At 35.6% G+C, this 25,415-nt stretch overlaps 1 protein-coding gene across 5 annotated transcripts in view; it reads right to left on the bottom strand.

Annotated features, from left to right (window-relative positions):
* Positions 1–25,415, bottom strand: part of ARHGAP29 (Rho GTPase activating protein 29) — a 67,027-nt gene that overhangs the window by 26,603 nt on the left and 15,009 nt on the right. For 4 of the 5 annotated variants that reach the window (XM_086717603.1, XM_086717600.1, XM_086717602.1 and 1 more), the window contains 10 exons: positions 19,613–19,747; positions 8,207–8,303; positions 7,786–7,858; positions 4,910–4,958; positions 4,143–4,280; positions 3,197–3,261; positions 2,411–2,521; positions 2,238–2,318; positions 1,416–1,604; positions 562–699 (listed from right to left, as the gene is read on the bottom strand). In XM_086717603.1, coding sequence (XP_086573729.1) covers positions 562–699; positions 1,416–1,604; positions 2,238–2,318; positions 2,411–2,521; positions 3,197–3,261; positions 4,143–4,280; positions 4,910–4,958; positions 7,786–7,858; positions 8,207–8,303; positions 19,613–19,747 — 1,076 coding nt within the window. Of the gene's footprint in view, positions 1–561; positions 700–1,415; positions 1,605–2,237; positions 2,319–2,410; positions 2,522–3,196; positions 3,262–4,142; positions 4,281–4,909; positions 4,959–7,785; positions 7,859–8,206; positions 8,304–17,645; positions 17,771–19,612; positions 19,748–25,415 lie in introns of those variants that run through there. The other variant, XM_086717604.1, reaches the window with a different exon arrangement.

The raw sequence follows: 25,415 nt of genomic DNA on the forward strand, positions 1-25,415 counted from the left end.
GATGGAATTGTTCTGAATCCTGATTGTGATGGTGGTGGTTACACAAATTTATACATGGGTTACAGCTTGTGAAATGTATACCCAAAAAAGGTATTTTGTATATAAACTTTTAATAAAAGTCATTTTAAAGAGGCAAATGAAAATATTTGAGGGAAGGATACTTTTTTCCCAAATAAATCACTGGGTTCAATTTTAATATTTAGTTTATGCAAATTTTGAAGAATAGATCTTATAGTACTGATAGAAGTTTCAATGGTCAAAATCCATTTCGTCAACCAAGTTAAGAAAGACAGTGGCTTAGAGGCATGTTCAAACTCTCAGACTTTAATTTTAATTGGACAAATCATCAATCCATGGGGTGGCTGTCCAGATAAAAAATGTAACTCAAATCATATACTGCTATGAAAAACTGAAAGTCAATTTTCAAACTCTAAATGTTTCATTAATCTCAGAAATTAAATCCCTTAAGAATCATGACCCATCAAGCATCGCACTCCCTTCTGCAGATATTTACTCTTTTTTGCCCCTGGCCTTCAAAATACTGAAAGAAAAAAAACTTACAGCTTTAAGGGTAAGATCACACTGAAAAACAAGTTTCTGGAGTTGTGTTAAAATTTCTCTTTTGGTATTTTCTAGATCATTTCGTCTCTCTTCAACATTTGTCACACAAACTTTGTAGAGTTCATTTGCTTCTTCTACCTTCAGGAATATCACAGAAAAAAAAAATAACACTGACCACTAGAATTTACATTTTAAAACAAATACATATATAATAAAACTCAATTTAAATAATTGAAAAATCTTTTTATACAAAAATTATGAAATAATCTGTTTCAAAGAGAATATTTCTAAAGATAACAATCTGTTCCGGTCAGTGATTCATGGGCACCTGACTTTAACGGACAGTCAAGTAGGACTTACAATTAGTATACTATGTACGAAATACATGTGTACTTCTATTTAACAGCCTTTTCTATTTACAGTCACCATTTTCTTTATAATCTTCTTATAAACAATATAAAGTTCCAGCCTAGCTTTGCTATCAGGTACTGGAATCAGTATACATATACACACAGTTGCCTAAAAGTTGAACTTCCTGAATAATCAAGTCAAAATATTAAACTACTGCTTTCTCTAAGATACTTTTTCATAAACAAACCCAAAGATTTAGAAGGTAGGCAAAAACCTCTTAGCATACTGATTCTCAGCGTGTGGATCCCACCACCAGCAGCAGCAGCATCACCTGGGGACCTGTTGGAAGTGCAAGTTGCCTGGGGCCAATCCTAGAGCTACTCAATCAGAAACTCTGGATGGGGGGAGGAGGGGGCAGTAGCCTGTTTTAACAAGCCTTCCAGGCAATCCTGAGCCTTAGCAGATTATTGCTAATTCAACTTGCAAACAAAAAAGATAATTACTTTTTGAAGAGCCTCCTCTTCCAACCTTCGCTTTTTTTCTAGCTGCTTGTTGAGATTTTTGACTACTCCACCACTTGAGCACAGATGCTCCTCTTCTGCACGAAACATGGAAGATTTTGCTTTTTCGTACTCATCCTGACGTTGCATGCATAACAGTTTTGCCTTTTTAAGAGCAGTCTCTGTTTCAAGCTACACAGAAAAAAAAAAAAGACTATTAAATGCAGAATAAGAAACCCTAATGTATAAGCTTCTTTAGCATATTCAACAAGCTAATTAAGACAGCATTTTAGAAAAACTACAGAGTAAGATGCATCTTCTACGGTAGATGCTTATATACTGCAGATGATTTTAGATATTCACAAATAGGTAGATGAAACTCCATCATAACTTATTTTTTTGTTTTTGTTTTTTAAATTTACATCCAAATTAGTTAGCATATAGTGCAACAATGATTTCAGGAGTGGATTCCTTAGTGCCCCTTACCCATTTAGCCCATCCCCCCTCCCACAACCCCTCCAGTAACCCTCAGTTTGTTCTCCATATTTATGAGTCTCTTCTGTTTTGTCCCCCTCCCTGTTTTTCTATTATTTTTGTTTCCCTTCCCTTATGTTCATCTGTTTTGTCTCTTAAAGTCTTCATATGAGTGAAGTCATATGATTTTTGTCTTTCTCTAATTTCACTTAGCATAATACCCTCCAGTTCCATCCACGTAGCTGCAAATGGCAAGATTTCATTCTTTTCAATTGCCGAGTAATACTCCATTGTATATATATACCACATCTTATTTATCCATTCTAGATGAAACTCCATTATAATACTAACCATTTTGTTTTGTTCCTGTTTCCAAAGTTCTTTTATTTCTTTCCTTTGTTTTTCCATTTCATTTTTCCTCCCAAGTAGAGGCTGTCAAGAGCATTTTAAAAAAAGGAAAAAAAGCTGTTATCTAAAGGTATGCTGTTGTTAAAGAAATGTGTATTACACATATACATTTTTACCTGCACAAATTTGTTGGCTTGGAGTGCTGCGATTGTTTGTTGCAAAAGGTGACTGTTTTTGATATCACTATGAAGAGCACTGGTAAATAGAGACTGCAATGGCATAAACTCCTAGAATTCAAAATTGAAAAGTAAATTTTCCAATAGAAATAGCACTAAAGTTCTAGATCTCCCATTACTCTTCTTCAGAGGGAGAAATTTTAAGTTTAGACTTTGTTTTTGCAGAAAAACTAGTCATAAATACGACTATATGAAAAAAATACTGAAGAATATTAATTATAAAACTAGGTAGCAAAACTAGTGGCTAACAAGACAATCAATATTTGCATAAAATTGTGAATTTCCTCATTTTTTTCCATAATGGATATCCATGTAAGTTTAAAAGGATTTTAAGTCTAGGGGTGCCTGGGTGGCTCAGTCAGTTTAGTGTCCAACTTCGGCTCAGGTCATGATCTCATGGTTCATGAGTTCAAGCCCCGCATCAGGCTCTGTGCTGACAGCTCAGAGCCTGGATCCCACTTCGATTCTGTGTCTCACTCTTTCTCTGCCCACACCTGCCGCCCCCCAGCATCCCCCCCCCCCCCCCGCCAGCCTGTGCTCTATCTCTGTCTCTCAAAATTAAATAAATGTTAAAAAAATTTTTTTTTTAAATAAAAGGATTTTAAGTTGAGCATTTCATTTCTTTCCTATATTAACTACACAATTTTCTGATTTTGAGAGGCACTATCAGTAGCTCATTTGGGTAACCTCTTGGTACAAAACCCTAGGAGTTCACTGAACACTTACCTGCATTCCAATGTTACTTCTAGTTGCCTCTGCCAACTTGACAATATTTCTAGTGGACTCCAATTCTGAAAAGGTCAAAGAAAGTATCAGAAGGTAAATTAACTTATTTTTCCCTTCTATACTCTAGAATTATTTGTAATTCCCAATTTAAAGAGTGAGCACACATAGTAGTCTGCATCATATGATACTGTGACTCTTAACCAGAAATGCTCATGAAACCCACTAGGAAACTTTCAAAATATAGTTGTTTGGCCTCAATTCTTAGGAGATGTGACCTAGGCCTGTGTATTGCCCTTTTATAAGGCTATTCAGGTGATTCTGATGGGCATTCCCTATAAAGGGCAAATAATGTGGTAGAAAGAGCACAGGCTTTGGGTAAATCCCATATTCTTCCAGTTACTTATAAAATCCTAGATAAATCTGCTATCTGACCTTAGGCAAATCACCTGTCTTGTTTGCCTGAGCTGTAAAATGGGAAGAATTCTTTTCTTGCCTTCTTTCCAGGGTTTTGGTAAGGATTAAATGAAGTACAGGATGTGAAAGTATTTTGTCAACTGAAAACACTGGGGAAAAAACCTAACTATTAAGATGTTTCCATCGCCTGTGCTCATACACCTATTGTTGCTTTTATTTCTTTTAACCATATTATCTGATTGCAATTCTTTTCACCCACTGAAGTATGACTTCCTTAAAGTCAAAGACAGTATACTATTTGTCTTTGTGTTCCCAGATCGAGTGGTTGGCCCACAGTAAAGTTCAGTAAGTACATTTATTGTAAGAAAAGTCTTTCCTATTTCAAGAAGAGAAAATGGACAATGATTTTATTCACTACAATGAAACAGCTACTAATTTGGAATCACATTAGTCATCGTCTGTAGAAAATGAATTGTGAACAATTTAGTTCTTACAGTCCAAAGTTAATCAGATGCCCTAAAGGGCAACTCACCCAAGTTAAGCTTCTTCTCAACCCATGAAACTATGTTCTTGGTATATTTTGACCACGTTTTAGCATAAGACAAAGCCAATTCTACAGAATCAGTGTTCTTTAATAGCACGCTGTCTAGCTCTATGGGAGAAAAATTTCCTGAAAATAAAAATACCAAGTATATATTAAATATCAGCACATAACTCTAAACAAAGAAGCATTCAAATCCTAAGATGTTCTTCAATGAAAACTGTTTTAAAAAATTTCAAGTGGCAAATTTAGACATAAAGGTCACAGTTCAAATTTAAAATGGTTTTAAATTATAATGTATGTTTTATTCTTAATATATATTCCTATTATTCATCAAGTTACAAGCCCTATAGAATTTTTTTAAGTTTATTTATTTATTTTGAGAGAGTGAAAGAGAGCAGGGGGTGGGGGCAGAGAGACAGGGACAGAGAGAGACTCCTAAGCAACTCCACACTGTCAGTGCAGAGCCAGATGAGGGGCTCAAATCTGAGATTGTGACCTGAACCAAAGTCGGACGCTTAACCAACTAAGCCACCCAGGGGCCCCAAGCCCTTTAGAATTCTTGACCAGTCTCTCCATTATCTATCTACTGTAGCAGGTTTTTTTCCCTTAAGTATTTATGTAAAGTTTGACACATCAGTTTGTGTTAAAAATGAACACTTTAGGTTACCAAGCAAGACATTAAGTAATCCAAAAACACTTATGAAAAGTAATCGCAAAAAAAATTTGACTAACATTTTAAGTACCTCAAGCATTACCTTTTTCATTAGATGAGTCCACCGATTCCACAGAAACATTTTCAAAAGACTTACAACATGGAAGAAAACAAACTTAAGATTAGAGCAGAAGCTAACAGATTTTTGCTTCAGAAACTTTTCATTCTGATTTGTTATGTGACATAATTCCTGTTAAAGAATGTCAAGTATTTAGAACTCAAAGGGCTTAAGAAATCTGTTTAAATGCTATGACATCTTATAAGAATTGTATACCTATTTACAACTGCAGTTCTCAAGATCTAAGAATAAATAACCTCATTGTTTGCTAACAGCATTAACATTAATAAATCCATTCAAAACATACAATTCTGCAAATTTTAAAAATATTAGGAAGTTATAGAAGCAATCTAAATATTTATATTGTCACTTAAACAGAATACAAAGACCTGCTTCTTCCAGCCATCTTTTACCATTTTATCATATAATAAGCATTTCTCTGAAGGTCTAGTGAACAGTTTAGTGCAGAATGTTCTATGATGATGGAAATGTTCTGTATCTGCACTGTACAATAAGGTAGATACTAGTTACATGTGGTTATTTGAGCATATGAAAAGTGGCTAATGTAAATCAGAAGTATATTTTTTATTTTACTTAATTTAAATTTAAGGAGTTACATATGGCAAGTGGCTACCTTACTGGACAGTGTAGGAAAACATATCTACCAAAAATGTGAGATCTTAAACAAATTTGATCTCTTTGGTTGGGCAATACAGACCATGCAGGGATTCAATGCAAAAGGGATTAAAGAGACTGGGTTTGAAGTCCAGCACTCACTTAGTAGCTGTAGGACACCGGGCTCAATATTTAAGCTCACGTAACTTTGGTTTGCCCTCTGTAAAATGGGGATAAGAACACTACTTCCCTAAGGCTACTTTAAGGATTAAGATGGTGGAGGCTGAGCACAGTGCATAGTACATAATAAACAGCATTAAGTAAATGGCAACTAGTATTTAAAGATATTTTTCAAAACTCTTCACCAAAGTAACTTTACTTTACAATTAGAATTCTATCATCATGGACCTTTAAAGCTCAATCTCGGTTTTATAATTAAAAACTGCAAAAAGGAAAACAAGGTGCAAAAGAAAAAAGGAAAAAGTGTTTTCCTATTAAGAATTATTATAATAAGTGTGCACAATAGAGGCACAAAAACAAGAGATACGAGTCACACCAAAAATTTTAATTGTCCAGAGCTGTCACACTGATATAATGTTATTATATCTTCTGAATTAGTAGTTATGTTTAAAAGATAAAATTAAAGGAAAATTATAAATAATAGCAAAATAATTAAAGATCACTAGTGTGATATGGTTTATACATTACCCTCCCTGACTAATCAATGGATGACCTCAGAAGTAATCATTATTGTTTTCTCAGTGTTACTGTACATATAACAAATACTTCAATTAGTCGTTCATATTTTGTATCGTTTTAAGATCTGCAGTTTTTATACTACTTTGATATAATACAAAATACTTGGCACAGTTCCAAGTATTTGCTGAAATCTTTTTGGATTTGAACATTCTTAACAAGAAATGATCAACATATATCCTTATTGCAGTTTTTTAAAAATGATTATTTGTTTGTTTATTTATTTATTTATTTATTTATTTTGAGAGCAAGTGAGGGAGGGGCAGAGAGAGGGAGGGAGAAGATAGAATCTCAAGCAGTCTCCCAGTTGTCAACCCAGAGCCTGACACAGGGCTCAATCCCATAACCATGAGATCAGGACCTGAACTCAAATCAAGAGTTGACACTTAACTGAGCCACCCAGTACCCCCTTATCACAGTTTTGAAAAATAGCTTCTTGCATTTAGAGAACAATTTTTAGTCAAACAAAAATATTACTATTATAAATCTTTAAAGCAATATTCTACAAATATTCTTCATGTTCTATTATTCCACAGCAATTTTTCTTCAAATTGGGAACCAGAACTGGAATCCTCTGACATAATACTCTTAGGCAGAATTAAGACCTTCAGGTCTACTAATAAGTGTTTCATGGTAACAAACTATAGGCTGTGTAAAAAGATTAACACCCTCTCTACTTCTTGCATTATTTTTCTGTTTCCACCAATCTTTAAGATCTGTGACAATGTCAGGAAGAAAAAATGGTTAAGAATTACTTACTAAAATTTTGGACCGTATGACATATAGATTCATTACATAAAACACCATAAAACTATCAGAGATAGTCTTTTAAAATGATAGCTCCACTTAGAAAGTATAATTAAATTTTTGCTCCAGAAACTGACCATAATCATATTAAAAAAATTTTTTTTAGGGGCGCCTAGGTGGCTCAGTCAGTTCAGCGTCCGACTTTGGCTCAGGTCATGATCTCGTGGTCCGTGAGTTCCAGCCCCGCGTCGGGCTCTGTGCTGACAGCTCAGAGCCTGGAGCCTGTTTCAGATTCTGTGTCTCCCTCTCTCTGACCCTCCCCCATTCAAGCTCTGTCTCTCTCTGTCTCAAAAATAAACGTTAAAAAAAAAAATTTTTTTTTTTAAATTTTTTTTAATGTTTATTTATTTTTGACAGAGAGACAGAGCATGAGGAAGGGAGGGGCAGAGAGAGGAGGAGACACAGAATCGGAAGCAGGCTCCAGGCTCTGAGCTGTCAGCACAGAGCCGGATGCGGGGCTCGAACTCACAGACTGCGAGATCATGACCTGAGTTGAAGTCGGACACTCAACCAACTCAGCCACCCAGGTGACTCTACCATAATTATATTTAAAATGAACTGATCTGTTTTTCTTGCTCAACTCAAAAACTATCAAAGACTACTGCTGAGATTAAAATCAGGAAATTACTGAAATATTATGTTAAAAATATTAAACTCTCTGCTTTCACACAAACCTGGCTTACCTTGCTTTCCCGAGAAACAGGCAGCCGCAATAATGAATCATTGCCTACATCTCCCATAAGGAAGTTTGTCAGGCTATCCAGGGAAGTAAGAATAAGAAACAGAAATAAAAAGACAAGTCATTACATTGCTCTGTCACAGGCTTTACCTTCAACATGTAATCTAGAATAAATTTTTTTTTAAGTAAGAACCTTAGAAATAAACTCCTAGGAACTTATTCACACAGTCACTTGCAAATGGATGTTGCTTCTGAACAGCTCTAAAGACACTGGCAAATACAGTAATAAAACAATAATGAATATAGCTTTTCCAGTATTGTGACAATATTTTATATTGGTTAATATTTACTTTCCAAGTCTCTACTGATGTGACATATTCTGAGATACCCAGGCCCAAATTCTTTAAATGACAGTCTCTACTTACATATTCCCAAAGGTAAAGGCCAAGGTTTCAATGGAAGAAAATACTTCTTTGAAGAGATCGTTTTTATTTTCTTCATTAACTTCTGTGAAGTTCACAGCTATGGGGAAAGGTTGGTTACAATAAATGAGAGAGAAAACATTTTATTTTTTAATTATTTTTTTAATGTTTATTTTTGAGAGAGAAAGAGAGCACACGTGAGCATGTACATGATCAGGCAGGGGCAGAAAGAGATGAGGAGAGACAGAATCCCAAGCAGGCTCCGCGCTGCCAGCCTGGAGCCTGACACAGGGCTCAAACTCACTAACTGTGAGATCATGACCTGAGCCAAAATGAAGAGTTGGATGCTTAACTGAGCCATCCAGGTGCCCTGAGGGAGAAAACATTTTAAACTAGATTCACACAAAGTCATTTAATCTCTTAAAAATTCACCATTACTTCTAGAAGCACTAGAAGATTTGGGAACTGAGAAGCCTAATACACAAAATGAATATGATGTTCAAGTTCTTCATTAAAAAAAATCATACAAAAGAATCAGCTTGCATAAAAGTAGCTGGCATTCCAAACTTCCTACTCCATGCATTACATAATTTAACACATCTAAAAAGTGATGCAATGTGAAATCAATCCATCTTGAAGTCACAGAGTCCATATTACATCAGACCTCTCATTAAGAGCACCCTATTTTCTCTATGTTTATTGCTTTACGGCATTTAAAAAAATAGATAAATGCACTGTGGGCCCACTTTAGTCAAATGAACTATATTTTTCACTAAGAATTACCACTAATTGACACCATATATACATTTGACACAGCATAAATCCTACATACAAAGCATATCACATAAACACCCAATGCTTTAGAAAATTGAAATTCCTAGTTATTTATAGCTTTATTTCTTTCAGGCTCTTGGGCTCTGAGGTTCAGGCTAATTTGATATATATAGCTGTCTCTTGTTTGCCAAAGAGACAGTCCAACCATTTTGCATTTTGTGAAAAGCAAATTGTGAAACATAACTGAAAAAGGTTTCTTATTATAACTTCTCTAGGCACCTTTGTTAAAAGCCCAGATATAATTTACCAAGACAAAATCTGAAGGTGGAATTGGCAATTTTTTTTAAAGTAACCCCTTCTACTTAAGTTGAGTTTAATGAGCAATTGGCTCCCTGTGTCCCGTCCTCCCTAGGATCCTAGCCAGTAAAGGAAAGGTAAAGAGACCAAGTGAAGAGGAAGCCATCCTTTGCTTAAAACAAGATGTTTTAAAGCTTGGCTGCACAATACAATCATTGCTTAAAACCAAAAATCTGGGTCCTACCGCCAAAAATTCAGATTTAAAAGGTCTGATGAAGCATTGGTATTTGTTCAAAAATCTAGGAAGTTTAAAAACCAAAAATCTGGTCCTACCACCAAAAATTCAGATTTCAAAGGTCTGATGGAGCATACGTATTTATTCAAAAGCTCTCCCAGGTGATTCTAATGTGCAACTGGGGTTGAAAATGCTTGCTGGAAAGCAAGAATTCCTAAGCAAGGATGAACGAAACCTCAAGCCTCTAAACCTCATGAAATTACAACCAAGCTTTTACATGGATAAGCCTCTGTAGACATGAGGGGCTCAGGTCTATATCTTTTATTAGACTCTTCTAAAGTATCCCCAATACAAACAAAAAGAAAAACTTAAGAACCACAATAAATAATTTAAAAACTATTTTTGGACTTCTGCTCTGGCCAAGATGGAAAATCAGGTTTATACTTCTGTCTGAAACAACTAGAAGAAACTCATACCAAATACATGAAACAAAAATTTTCAAGACATTGGCTATCAGGCAATGAAGGACAAGTATCTTGACAGACAAGAAACATGGGAAACAAGAAACATGGAAAGCTCAACAAGAGCCCCAGCTTACTGCCTAACATCACACAAATTACATTTCCCAGCAAAGGAAACTACTATGGATAAAGGTCACTTTATAATAATGGAGTCAATTTATCAAACATAATTCTATACAGTTATGCCCCTGATAAACAACTGAAAATGCATGAAGCAAAACCTAGAATTGCAAATAGACAAATTTATTTACAGTTACAGCCAGAGATTTCAATAGCCCTGTCTCAATAATTGACAGAACAGGTAGATGGAAAATCAGTAAGGATATGGAAGACTTCAACGATACTATCAGCCACCTCTCCTAGACAGACATTTATAGAACGTTCCATCCAGTAACAGCAGAACACGTCTTTTCAAATACACACTAAATATTTGCCAAGATAGACTACATAATGGGCCATAAAACAAGTTAAAATGTGTTTAAAAGGATTCAAATCAGGCAAAAAATGTCCTGTGACTAGATGGAATTAAATTAGAAATAACGGAAAGATCTCTGGAAAATCCCAGATACCAGGAAACTAAATAACACACTTCTAAATAACCCATAGCTTGAAGAAGAAAAAAGGAAATTAGAAAATGTTTTGAACACAAGGAAGATGAAAACACAACATATCAAAATTGATGAAGAAGGGGGTGGCGCCTAGGTGGCTCAGTAGGTTAAGCATCTGACTCTTGATTTTGGCTCAGATCATGATCTCATAGTTCATGGGATGGAGTTCAGCGTCAGGCACTGTGCTGAGAGTGTGGAATCTGCTTGGGATTCTCTCTGCCCTTCCCCCCATGCCTTTCTCAAGACAGACAGACAGACAGACAGACAGACAGAAAGAAAGAAAGAAAGAAAGAAAGAAAGAAAGAAAGAAAGAAAGAAAGAAAGAAAGAGTTTTAATAAAAGGCAGGCAGGTGTAGAAAGGAGGGTTTACAAAGGGGTACACATCATCTGAACTGTGACAGTTTCACAGGGTATGCATGTCAAAATTGATCAAATTGTGTCCTTTAAATACATGTACTTTATTGCATTATCAGTTATATGCTGCTTTAAACATCTCATTGGAAAGTAAACTTTATTATTTTTTTTATTTGGATTTTATATTGAGGTGTTTTTTTTTTGAAGATTTCATTTTTTATTTTTTATTTATTTTTCTTTTTTTAAAAAAAAATTTTATTTTTCAACGTTTATTTATTTTTGGGACAGAGAGAGACAGAGCATGAACGGGGGAGGGTCAGAGAGAGAGGGATACACAGAATCGGAAACAGGCTCCAGGCTCTGAGCCATCAGCCCAGAGCCTGACGCGGGGCTCAAACTCACGGACCACGAGATCGTGACCTGGCTGAAGTCGGACGCTTAACCGACTGCGCCACCCAGGCGCCCCTATTTATTTTTCAACATATGAAATTTATTGTCAAATTGGTTTCCATACAATACCCAGTGCTCATCCCAAAAGGTGCCTTCCTCAATACCCATCACCCACCCTCCCCTCCCTCCCACCCCCCATCAACCCTCAGTTTGTTCTCAGTTTTTAAGAGTCTCTTATGCTTTGGCTCTCTCCCACTCTAACCTCTTTTTTTTTTTTCCCCTTGGAAAGTAAACTTTAAATAGTAACTTATAATGTATATTTAAAATAACTTATAACCAGCAAAAATGTAAAGCCTACTTATATTTCCTAACCTTAACCTGTTAGACTTTAAAGAAAAAAAAAATACCTTATAACACCACACCAAATTCTACAATTATTGTCTCTTTCCTAAATGGTTTTCATAGCACTAAACATGACTGGGAGATTTAAGAAGTAATTGTGAATAGTGAAAAGGCACTTACTTGAACATCTTCTTTCTTTGCCTTCCTCCTTACTTGAATGAAATTACAACCATCCAATGAAAATTCCTATTATTGCCCTTGCCTCCAATTCAAAACAGCCCTATATTTCTAACATCCTTTCTTTTTTTTTTTTTTTTTTTTTCTTTTTCTTCTGCTCAGTGTTTCAAAGAAAAGTCTTTGGCTCCTTTCCAGTAATAAATCTTCCCACTCTCTCCTACATTCTCCAAAACTCTGGGCCACCTTCCTCCATAGTTTTATTATCTCTCACTCAACTGACATTTTTTCTGGGGCGCCTGGGTGGCTCAGTCGGTTGAGCGTCTGACTTTGGCTCAGGTCATGAGTTTGAGCCCCACATCGGGCTCTGTGCTGACAGCTCAGGGCCTGGAGCCTGCTTTGAATTCTGTGTCTCCCTCTTTGCTCCTCCCCTGCTCACACTCTTGTCTATCAAAAATAAATAAAGATTAAAAAAAAATTTAACTGACATTTTTTCTTATGCTACTAACATACTCAAATCTTTCCTATGTGAAAAAACTTTAATTTTACCATATTTCCTCTTAAACCTAACATCCAACTTAATATTTATTTATTTATTATTATTATTATTTTTTACTGCCAAATCTCTATAAATAGGTCATAACTAAATTCACCAGAATTTGGCTTTTCATCCAGTTTAATCGTTATCAGAGGCTGAAAAACTTTGTCTGTAAAGGGCTTGAGAGCAAATAGTTTAGACTTTTCAGACCATACGGTAGGTTGTAACTATTCAACTTGGTCTAAAGGAGCCATACATAAATGAATGAGATATGGTGATATATAAATGAGTAAGAATGGCTGTGCTCTGGCAAGACTTTATTTACAAAAATAGGCAGGCCAGATTTGGCCCACCAGAAGTAGTTTGCTGAGCCTGGTTAAGAGAATGGGTCCCGAAGCCAGTCTGCCTAGGTTAAATCTAACTATGTCTCCTACTAAGTTAAGTAACACAACTGCTCTGTGCCTCAGTTTCCTTATTTATAAAATATGGACGATAGTATGTATTTTGAGAACTGTTATAAAAACGAATGAACTCAGAACAGAGCCTGCTACACAGAAAATGCTCAATAAATGTTAGTTATTATTTTCACTCAAAACCACTTTGAACACTGGCAACAAAAACCTATTGGTCAAACTTGGAGGCCTTTTTTCTTCCAAGTTTTCATCCTACCTGACTACTCTGCAACTCTCAACAACTCTACCACCTAATTTGTGTGCAACCTTGGGCAAATCTCTCTATGTCCCAGCTTCCTTATCTGCAAAGTAAGAGTTGACAGAACAATATAGTATTGACCTGAAAAATTTGCTGTGCAGATTAATAGCATAATCCAAGCAAAATTTAACAGTGTCTAGCATACAGGAAGTGTATCGTCAATAATGTCTGCTATTACTACTACAAATATTAACCACTTGCTTCCATCTTGAAGTCTTCTGCACTGTTAGAAGCAGTTTGTTATAGATAGTAACTAGAAGGAGAGGGCTTCAGAGTTTCAGACCAGAGTTCAAATCTAACCATTACCACTTCTGGAGTTATTCTGGATACATCACCTCACTGCAATTTCTTCGTCTGTAAAATGGTATATTATTCAAAGAAATGTCAAGCGCTTAGAGTACCCTGCTTGATAGTGAACATGGTGCCCTCACGTTCTATATCTATCTATTGACAATTTTACTTAATAGTCATTCCACTCAGCCTGCAGTTCTCACTTTGGCTCTCTTCTCTATACATTATGCCCACAGAATCACATCCTCTTTCATATCTTTGAGGTAAATGGATCCTTAAAAACTACCTGTCTAGTTTTAACCTCTGAGCTCCAGATCCACACTTCCAATGGTCTGTTTGATATATTCCTTCTGCTTCCCAGGCTTTACCCGCATTATAATCTCAACATGTCCTAATTGAACTCTACCCTCTCTTCTGGTCTGCCCTTTAAGCCAACTCTTTTCCATACATTTCTTAGCTCATTATCTTTACTTTCAAGATGCCTCTAAAATATTTTCTTCCTTTCCATTCCCACTGCCACTTAGTTCAAAAGGCCACATTTTACTTCTAGTCTGGACTATTTAACAACCTGCTAACTGGTTTCTCTGTCTCCACTCTCTTCTTCCTATTAGACATTCTTCAAAATTCCATCAAAATTTTGCTCAAGGTTTAAATAATTGTCTCCCTTGGGTTCCTTATTAAGTCACTAAGCACTAAGGCACATTTAGTATCTCTTTAAGAAATCACATGAATAGCTTTCATACATATCATCTATTAGTGACTTTCAAACTTTTTTGACCACAACCTTGCGTAAGAAATACATATTATATCATGACCAAGTATACCATACACACATAATAGTTATAAGTTATATAATACCTATAAAGTTTCTGAAACATTCTTAGGTCTTTTTTTTTTTTTAAGTTTATTTATTTATTTTGAGAGACAAAGAGTGAGCAGGGGAGGGGCAGAGAGAAAGAGAAAGAATTCCAAGCAGGCTCTGTGCTCTCAGCACAGAGCCTGATGTGAGGGTCCATCTCATGAACCGTGAGATCATGACCTGAGCTGAAATCAAGGGTAGGATGCTTAACCGACTGAGTCTCCCAGAAACCCCACATCCTTACATCTGATACAATACTGTTGTATTCTGGTTTTTCTTTTCTATTCTCTTTTGTATTTTAAAAATGTTGGTCACAATCCACTAACCTGATGTCATAAATTAGGGACCACAGGTGAAAACCACTGAATTAAAAGATATAATGAAGAAAATTTTCACCTTATGCATGGGAAAAAATGTTTAGGGGAAAAAACAAACCAAAAACAGTAAGACTTACAAAATGAAAACCTTAAGTTGCTTCTGAGAAACATAAAAGACAACTTGAAGAAATGAAATGCATACTTATGTTTTCAGAAATGCTAAGTATATAACTTCTCCTTAATTCATAACTTTAATTATGACTTTATGAATTTATAAACCTTACTCATCCCCTCAAAAATACCAATAGATATTTTTGGGAACTACATAAGCCAATTCAAAAGTCCTGATGGAAAAATAAAATCCTGAACAAAAAGAGTAATAGAAAGAGGAGTTACTCCTTTCAGACACTAAAACATACTTTACAACTACAAGAAAGATGGTGTGTATTGGCACATGACTTAACAAATCAGTGGGACATAATACAGTCCAAACATGGATATAAACACATATGCCAGTTTAGTGTACTTATGATAAAAAGGGTATCTCAAATCAGTCAGGAAAAGATGAATTATGTGATAAGTAAGCCAGACATGTAGATACTCTAGAATGTATCAAGGACTTAAATTTAGTAAATGACACCATGACAACATTCAATGAAAAAACACTGGAGAATGCTATTATAATCTCAGAGCAGGGAAGTCCTTCCTATTACTTAAAACCCAAGAACCATACAAAAGATTGATAAATTTATTCTTTTTTTTAATGTTTATTTATTTTTGAGAGAAAGAGGGCTGGGGAGAGGCAGAGAGAGAGGGAGACAGAGGATGTGAAGCAGGCTCCGCACTGACAGCACAGAGCCCGATGTGGGGTCTGAACTCATGAACTGTGAGATCATGACCTGGGCCAGAGTCAGACACTTAACCAACTGAGCCACCCAGGTTCCCAAGACTGATAAATTTAAATGCAAAAATAAAATAAAATACCATAAGCACATCAAAAGATAAAGGAAGTCTGCAACTTACATCAAAGTTTAAGGACTAATTTCACTTAACACAGAGTTTCTACAAATCAAAATAGAAAAAAAAGACCAACCATCAAAAAAAAGGGTCAACTCACATAGAAGGATGTATAAATGCCTCCAAAGCATATGAAAAGACAACTGCACTCAAAATAAGGGAAATGCAAATCAAATCTACACCGAGATGCCAATTTTTACTATTAGACTGGATAACAAAGTGTGGTAACCAACTGTGTTGGCAAAGGTGCGGTAAATCAGCATTTTCAGCACTGCTATCAGAAAGGCAGAACCACTGCAAAGGGTGTTTAGCAATATCAGAAATACAAATACAAATGAATAAGGCTATTCATCAAAGCATTATTTGTAACAGAAAAAAATTGGAAACAATCCAAACATCTATTAGTGAACTGGTTAAATAAATTATATAGCACATAAATATAACAGATTACCATGCAGCTTTGAAAAAAACAGAACAAATCACAACAAAAGAATTAGGAAATGCTTTATGTACAGAACATAACTCAGAACAATGAGCAAGGAGCAAAAAGGCTACCATTTGTGTAAAAAGGAAGGTAAAGAAGAGAACATATTGTATCATTTATATATGCATAACATGTCTCTGGAAAGATACACAAAAAAATCAATAATAGTTGTCGCTTATCCAGGTAAAGGAAAGGGTAGCTAAGTGAGATAAAATAGACACTTCACTGTTGAATACTCTTTTATGCCATTTGCATTATGAACCATTTGAATGTACTGCCTATTAGAAAATTAAGTTTTCAAAACAGAAAGAAGACACGAGGCTTCTACAATTTTAGATATGTAATTAAAAGCTTTTTTTGTCAATTTTTTGTCAATTTTTAAATCTAGGGCAAAATACAGATCATGAAAAACCTAAATAAATGGTCCTAGTCCTATTAATTTATATTACAAGACTGACCAAAATAACTATAAATCATGAAAACACAAATACTTAAGTACCTAACAAATTACTGAGCGCTGAAGATGTCTTTTATCTACTTCAAAAATAAGCTGTATCTCTCTTACCATATTGCAAATATTTTGTCAGACTGAACTTCCTGCTTGGAAACAGGAGGAGACACAGGAAATACAAATCACTATTAGAATGAATGAGGAAAACCTTATCTTTTAAAGTTTTTAATTTAAAGTTTTAAAATGTTCTTTTAAAGTTATTAAAAAGGTAAATTCCAAAGTTAAAATAAAAAGTAAAAGGAGTTAAAGATTCCAATTTCATTCCGATGCATTTAGTATGCAGAGGAAGCAGACAGACTTTATGCATTAACACCTGTAGAAGCACAAACAAGATTAGACCTCCATGATTCTAAAGTCATTCTGTGTATGTCATCTTTTAATGTTTTGGTATATTTGTCAAATGCATCGACAGTGAAGACATTCAGAACAAGTCATGTCACCTTTGTTTTTTTAAATGTAATCACGGGTTTAAAACAAAATGATCTTCACGTTCCTGTCAGCTTTCTGATCCTAATGTATGACAGCTTTTTTTCTTTAAATTTTCCCCCTTTAAAATAGAAATAAAAACACGCTTTTATAGGTTTTTTTTAAATATTAAAATAGCATATGCAAAATATCTAGATTGCCAGAGAACAGAGATTCAAAAATAGTTTCTACCTCCCCCTTGCCTTTCCAGGGTTTTAAAATTAAATTATCATTAGAAGAAAAAATTAAGTATGTTTGAATTTGACCTCAATTTTTCGGGTCACTGAATATTTTTCATTTGAGGTATCAGTGATGTTCTTAGATGGCCTCAACAATAAGAGTGAGCTGGAAAGGTTTTATTTAAACACATAAATTTATACCAAGGAAAACACAATTTAAAAAATTTTCTAATCTCATGGGGCATATTGAAACAGAAGTTTAGGAACAAAAAAGTAATCTTTTAAATTTCACCCAACACAAAAGTAAAATTGTAACAATAATCCCAAGGGTAAAGACACTCATAGTGGGAGATAATATTCAAAAGATTGCTTTACCTCAAAGGAAAAAAGATCTCCAAGGCAGCTGAGAGGCCACTTTCTTCAAGTCTGTTTCTGGAATGTGGACACCAACTATACACAGGCACACTCCTTCCCCAGGACATCCTGACTGCACACAATAGCTACTGACAACAATTGAATGAACTGTGGTCGCTATTTCCAAGCATGGAAATTTTACTATCTATAGACGCAAATTTCCCTATCTAAGTTAAATGACACTTATAAACAATCTATTTAAAAACAAATTTGGTTACCAAGCGCATTTTTAAAAGTCGCAACAGAAACTACCCATTTTTCTCATTTAAAGCCATCTATATGTTTCTCAATGTTTGAAATACGGGGGGAAAAAAAAAGAACCACACAAACACAATACATCTATGTCAAAAAACAGAGGAAGTGTTCTTCAGGTATATGGACCATATTTTATTTTATTTATTTATTTTTTTTTTAAATTTTTTTTTTTTCAACGTTTATTTATTTTTGGGACAGAGAGAGACAGAGCATGAACGGGGGAGGGGCAGAGAGAGAGGGAGACACAGAATCGGAAACAGGCTCCAGGCTCTGAGCCATCAGCCCAGAGCCTGACGCGGGGCTCGAACTCCCGGACCGCGAGATCGTGACCTGGCTGAAGTCGGACGCTTAACCGACTGCGCCACCCAGGCGCCCCAGGACCATATTTTATTGACAAGCTTTTTATTTTGTCCTCATGCCTCACTCATCCCTTGACACTTGCCCTTTGCCTTCTCTAGATAGGAGTGTGTTCACCAATTGCACCATGTTCTTCACATCCAGATTTCTCGTGCAAGTGCCCCAAATCACAGTCCCAACCTCCACCACCCCAACTCAAAAATGCCCACTCAACCTCTGAGACTCAGTACAGTAATTTCCCTGCCCCAAAGAATCCTTTCCTTTCCTTACTCAACCTGCAGGTAATCACTTTCTACAATTACATTACTTGAATTCATATTACTTGTAAGTGACATACAACACTGACAATCACTTCTTGTACTCTAATTTAAAATTCCGTGACATCTTTCTCCAGACCATCTCCTTACTTCTTAGGTGTTCATCAGGTTTCTCCATCCTCTCTCTGTCCCTGGGATCTCTTACTCAGCCTATATTTACTCTGCACAGTCTGAGTTGGTCACCTTCTTCCATTACCACCTAGACACCACACCTTTCAAGTCTGCCTCTTCAACTCACATTAATCATCAACATCCTGCATTTCATCAAATCAGTATCCATCCCCTCCTCTAGAACAACCACATTCCACCTCCACCACACTCAAGCTTCTGCCTTAGATCAGACTGCCAATCCACATCCAGTCCCTTATTTCTACTAATCTCCTAACTGAATTCCGTCTCATTCTTCTCAAATACTCCCTTCACTTTCAATCCTTCTTATGTACTGTAGTCCAGAAAAACAGATTCTAACACTTTGGGTGGCAAGTCCTTTCATTAGAGGATAAATCCTAATTCTTGATTCTTTATTATATGTAATACACGTGTGTGTGTTTATCCATACATATAATTAGTTTCACTTTTTTTACATTAAAAAAAAAGTCTTTTTCTCTATTCAGCTCCCTCCTTTAAGTGGAGTTGCTACAAATTACCATTTTCCAGCACCAATTGTCCTCACAAAACAAGGACTTTTGTACACTAATGACCTACTTCAAAAGAGCATGCCCTCTTTCAAAAAACTCAAAAATTTTAAATATCATTTGTTTAATTTATTTCAGGTAGTATTTTTAGGCTGCTTCCTGCCAAGTAAGTTTTAATTTTCGAAAGGAAAAGAGTTTTAGGTGTGACTCCATGGGAATATCCACATATCAAAGTATACATAACTCCTACTGACACGTGATACCAATACCACATGGGGAGATGGCACTATAGTCATTATAGACCAAAATGTATCACTTGGATGCCTTTTGCCCACACCACCCACATTTAATAGATCTTTCTTACCTTTCACTTTTGCAGTAAGCATTTCTGCAGCATTTTGAAGATCAACAGAATTGAGGTTCTGATGTTTATTCATTACAGATTTTAAAACACGGAGGAGTTCATCCAGACGTATATGAATGACTTCTTTAAAGCAATCTTAAAGAAAAAAAAAAAGGTTTGTTTCCCACCAGGTTTCAGGAATGCAAACTATGACAGATCATTTTGAAACACACTTTAAGTAGAAGCAGTGGCCCCACAATTTTTGCCCACTATACGTTCACTTGTGTTTTCACCATTGCAGTTAGTATATATAGTTTATACAGCCTTCAAAAATTCATAATTGTTTTAAGTCAGTAAAGATTTCAGTTACAGTCAAGTTAGTACTACCTTTTTCAGTTTTCCCAGTCTAAATATGTCTCCAGATTTCCTTTGAGGCAACTTCGAGGTCAGTTTTTCCTGTTTTATAGTTTCAACCATAACATGCTTTAGAATATATATGGTAACAGAATTAAAGCTCAACAATACCTGGTATATAAACTAATACTAAAGAACACTTACATGTCAAGTTTCCACATTAGAATTGATTCTTTGCATTAGGTAATTATTAGATTAAAAGTCATATAAGAACTACCATTTGACCTGCCCATTTTAAAAACCTGTGATATAATTTACATATGACAAAATACACAGATCTTTATATGGTTCAATGAATTTGTGTGCTTTTAGGAAAATCGAATTTGTTGCCAATGATGAAAAATTGAGACATCATTCCAAAAATTCCAGATTTCTGCAATTTACTCTTGAAAACTCAAAATCTGGTTATAGCAGGCTCACATCCTCCTTGGCCATAAGCAGCTGTAACAAAGCAGCACTGCTCTCTTGGGTACCCCCTTCTTCCCAGTCTCTACCTGTCTACCCCAAGCCTGCTCTGCTCATTTATACCAACTCTGGGCAGATGGAGGCAGGCAGGATTTTATAATCCCTGGAAACAAGGTGGCCATATGAATTATCATTCAAACCAAAACACTCTAAGCAAGTAAAAAGGGTAATGCTACCCATAATCGTGTCAGCACAATAGGCATATTCCTGGACTGTCATCCCAGGCAAATAAGAACGTATAATCACCCTAAACTTTGAAATCCCTCAAGTAATCCTCAAACATCTAAAAGGACAACCACCTTAAATGCAATACTCTGATGTAATATTCCTTTCTGTAGCCTTACATATAGCGCTAGTTTAATAATAGTTAACATTTATTAAGGGGTTCCTAGGTGCCAGGCACTGTTAAAAGCACTTAAAAAGGTATTATCTCATTTAACTTTCATATCAATCTAATTAGGTAGATAATTTTAAAATACCTATTGTACAGTTGAGAATATTGAGGTACACCTAAGTTCACCAAGTTACTAAACTGTGGGGCCAGAATTTGAACCCAGAGAGTATAATTACAGAAGCCATGCTCTTAATGTTACACTGCCTCCCTACTGAAATAGCTTAAAAAGCAAACAAAACCCATTTTTTAAACACAATGTCATCTTATACAAATTTTTCAGAAATGTTAAAAAGATAACCATCAGAAAGAAAAACTGTCTTTAGATTAAAAAACAAAAATGAAAAATTCTACCACCATCTACCAAATATTCCATTCATTAACTACATTATCAAGAGAAAAAAAATATGTATAAGAGGTGTAGGCAAGGTAGGGAGGAAGATCTATCACGGCAAAGAGTAATTCCAGGAAGAGGCAAACAATAGTTCAGGGAGAGATGGAAGCAGAGAGAACAGAGTACCTTCAGGAGAAAACATGACTCATTCATCCAATAAATTTTAATTTTAAAGGTGCTGGCCTAAGTAACCTTAGAATGAGTGAGTCTATAAGACTAAAAGAAAACAAAATGCACAAAAGTATTATATTCTATTGTATTGACAAAGTGCTTCCAATGAGGCTTTGGTTAATGATTCTGATGTTGTTATACATATGTATTGGAATTGAACAACTGGGTAAATGGATGGTGGATGGTGGGAACCAGGAATCTCACTGTTGGCACAGAAATTCACAAATAAACAGGAGAAGGAGGCTATAAGGATCCATACTGTGGTAGATTACAGTTGGATGCTTCATAAACCTATGTTTATGGAGCACCTGGCTGGCTCAGTCAGTAGGGCATGCAACTCTTCATCTTGGGGTTGTGAGTTCAAGCCCCACGTTGGGTATAGAGATTATTTCAAAATAAAAGCTTTAAAAAACGAATTCATGTTTAGCTTAATACAGACACAGGTGGCTGTATCTAATATAGAAATGTTTATAGATATGTGTATTTACACAGGTTAGTATACACACATATATTTCTTTGATCTGTCCACTGAAAGGGCCTAAAGGAAATGAAACCTATCACTGTGAGCTTGGTTTCTAATACTGTTCTCTAATAAAAGGAAAAGGAACCAGGGCTTCTTAGAGAAAGGGATGACCCTAGGACCGGGGAAGGAAACATGCAAGATGAGTTAGAAGGATCCAGTAGAACCAGAAAGTAAGAGCTTAGAAAAACTAACCCTCACACTGAATAAGGTATGCCAAGAGCACAAAGGAGCCAACTGAGAGAGCTCCTAATGGCCAAAGCTAGAAAAATTTGAGCAACAAATAAAGTAGTACTGGATTATAACCCAAAATATAAAATAAATATAAATGAGCACATACTGACACAAATGAATAAATTAACACGTGAAAGAGAAGAGACAAATCTCTTGTATAGAAGAATGCCAAATAATTTATGTAGATCTTTTGTCCTCAAGGAGGTGGAGCATGCACATAGTGACTTCCTTCCAAAGAATACAGTAGAGAAAAGTGAACAAAATGAGTAACTTTAGAGAAACTTTACTATTAAAGACAGGTGACCAAGGTCAACATTAACAGTGATATACCACGTTAATAGTAATTATTCTTGACATGATCCATGATGAAAATGGCACTTCACATATGTTATCTTCCTCCTCAATATCCCGATCTAATCATGAGAAAAACATCAAATTCTAATCAAGGTACATCCTACAAAAAAACTAGTACTCCCTAAAATCGTCAAGGTCATCAGGGCGCCTGGGTGGCTCAGTCAGTTACGCATCCAACTTCAGCTCAGGTCATGATCTCATGGTTTGTGGGTTGGGGCCGCATGTCCGGCCTTGTGCTGACAGCTCAGCGCCTGGAGCCTGCTTCAGATTCTTTGTTTCCCTCTCTTTCTGCCCCTCCCCAGCTCACGGTCTGTCTCTCTCTCAAAAATAAAATAGATGGGGCACCTGGGTGGCGCAGTCGGTTGAGCCTCCGACTTCAGCCAGGTCACGATCTTGCGGTCCGTGAGTTCGAGCCCCGCGTCAGGCTCTGGGCTGATGGCTCAGAGCCTGGAGCCTGTTTCCGATTCTGTGTCTCCCTCTCTCTCTGCCCCTCCCCCGTTCATGCTCTGTCTCTCTCTGTCCCAAAAATAAATAAACGTTGAAAAAAAAATTAAAAAAAAAATAAAATAAAATAAATTAAAAAAAAATAAATAAAATAGACATTAAAAAAATAAATAAATATGGGAATGCAAGCTGGTGCACCCACTCTGGAAAGCAGTATGGAGGTTCCTCAAAAAACAAAACATAGAACTACCCTACAACCCAGCAATTGCACTACTAGCCATTTACCCATGGGATACAGGTGTGCTGTTTCGAAGGGACACATGCACCCCCATGTTTATAGCAGCACTATCAATAATAGCCAAAGTATGGAAAGACCCCAAATGTCCATCGATGGATGAATGGATAAAGAAGATGTGGTATACACACACACACACACACACACACACACACACACACACAATGGAGTATTACTCAGCAATCAAAAAGAATGAAATCTTGCCATTTCCAACTACGTGGATGGAACTGGAGGGTATTACGCTAACTGAAATTAGAAAAAGACAAAAATCATATGACTTCACTCATATGAGAACTTTAAGAGACAAAACAGATGAACATAAGGGAAGGGAAACAAAAATAATATAAAAACGGGGGGGGGGCAAAACAGAAGAGACTCATAAATATGGAGAACAAACTGAGGGTTACTGGAGAGGTTGTGGGAGGGGGGATGGGCTAAATGGGTAAGGGGCACTAAGGAATCTACTCCTGAAATCACTGTTGCACTATATGCTAATTTGGATGTAAATTTTTAAAAATAAAAAATAAAATTTAAATAAATAAATCATAAAATAAAATAACTGTCAAGGGCATCCAAAGTGAAGAAAGTCTGAGAAACTGTCACAATCACGAATAGCCTAAGGAGACATGAGAATTAAATGTAATAGGATAGGATCCTAGAAGAGAAAAACAACATTAGGAACAATTTATGGCAATATGAATAAACTATGGGCTTTAATCAATAAGAATGCATCATTAGTATCAAATATTGGTTAAGAGATGTACTCTACTAATGTAAGATATTAATAAATAAGGAAAACTGGGTATAAGAATATATGGGAATTCTCTATACGATCTTCTCAGTTTTTCTGTAAATCAAAAACTGTTCTAAAAATAAGGTCTATTTAAGCCAAAGTATGGAAAGAGCCCAAATGTCCATTGACAGATGAATGGATAGAGAAGATGTGGTATATATATACAATGGAGTATCAGCTGGCAATCAACAAGCATGAAATCTTGCCATTTGCAACAACGAGAATGGAACTAGAAGGTATTATGCTAAACGAAGTAAGTCAGAGAAAGACAAATATCATATGACTTCACTCATATGAGGAATTTAAGATACAAAAGAGATGAACATAAGGGAAGGGAAGCAAAAAGAATATAAAAACAAGGAGGAGGACAAAACATAAGAGACTCAAATACAGAGAACAAACTGAGGGTTGCTAAAGGGGCTGTGGGTGGGGGGGATGGGCTAAATAGGTAAGGGGCATTAAGGAAGACACTGGGGATGAGCACTGGGTGTTATACACAGGGGATGAATCACTAGAATCTACTCCTGAAAACATGATTGCACTATATGCTAACTTGGATGTAAATTAAAAATAATTAAAAATATACATATAATAAAAAAATAAGGTCTATTTAAAAAATGACATACAAATGGGCAAGAAATATTAGGAATTTTATGTACTGTTGGAATTTTCCCCATAAATATATGTTACTTTTATAATTAAACATTTGTTTTAATTCCTAGGGAAAATGTGGTATGCAATTTAAAGAATTATCTTAAATGATCACTATATGGTCTGTTTTATAATTGTGTATGTTAGCTCATTCAGTAGGTTTACTTGGTTGAAACAATACAGCTTAGTGGTTGGTTAAAAACATTATCTCTAGAACCAGATTGCTTGAATTTGAACTTCAGTTCCATGGTTCATAAACCTTGGGTGAGTTACTTAACCTCTCGGTGCCTCAGTTTCCTCATCCATAAAAGGAAGATAATGGTAGCTACTTTATAGGATTATTGGATTAAATGAGTTAAAATACATAATGTACTTGGAACAGTGGCCAGAACATAGTAAGCCCTCCATAAATGTTTATAGCTATTTTTATTAGTGTATGCAATAGTAGAAACAGGTTAATAACATAGATTAGGTCTGAAATGGAACCTCATAGCTTTGAAATAAAACAAACTTCTGGAAAATAATACAATTTGAATAGCTTTAAAAAATAACATATAAAAAACAAAATAAAGCTAGTTAATGGTAATACTGCTGCCTACTTATCAAAATCAAGGTTGAATGATTATCTAATATCATAAAACCTAACCTATGTTAGTCCTAAAAAAGAGAAAGGAAAGCCAGTTATCTCTGTCCTGTAT

This window comes from Puma concolor, chromosome C1 (assembly GCF_028749965.1).
Source record: "Puma concolor isolate L17-30 chromosome C1, mPumCon1.1.hap2, whole genome shotgun sequence".
NCBI lineage: Eukaryota > Metazoa > Chordata > Mammalia > Carnivora > Felidae > Puma > Puma concolor.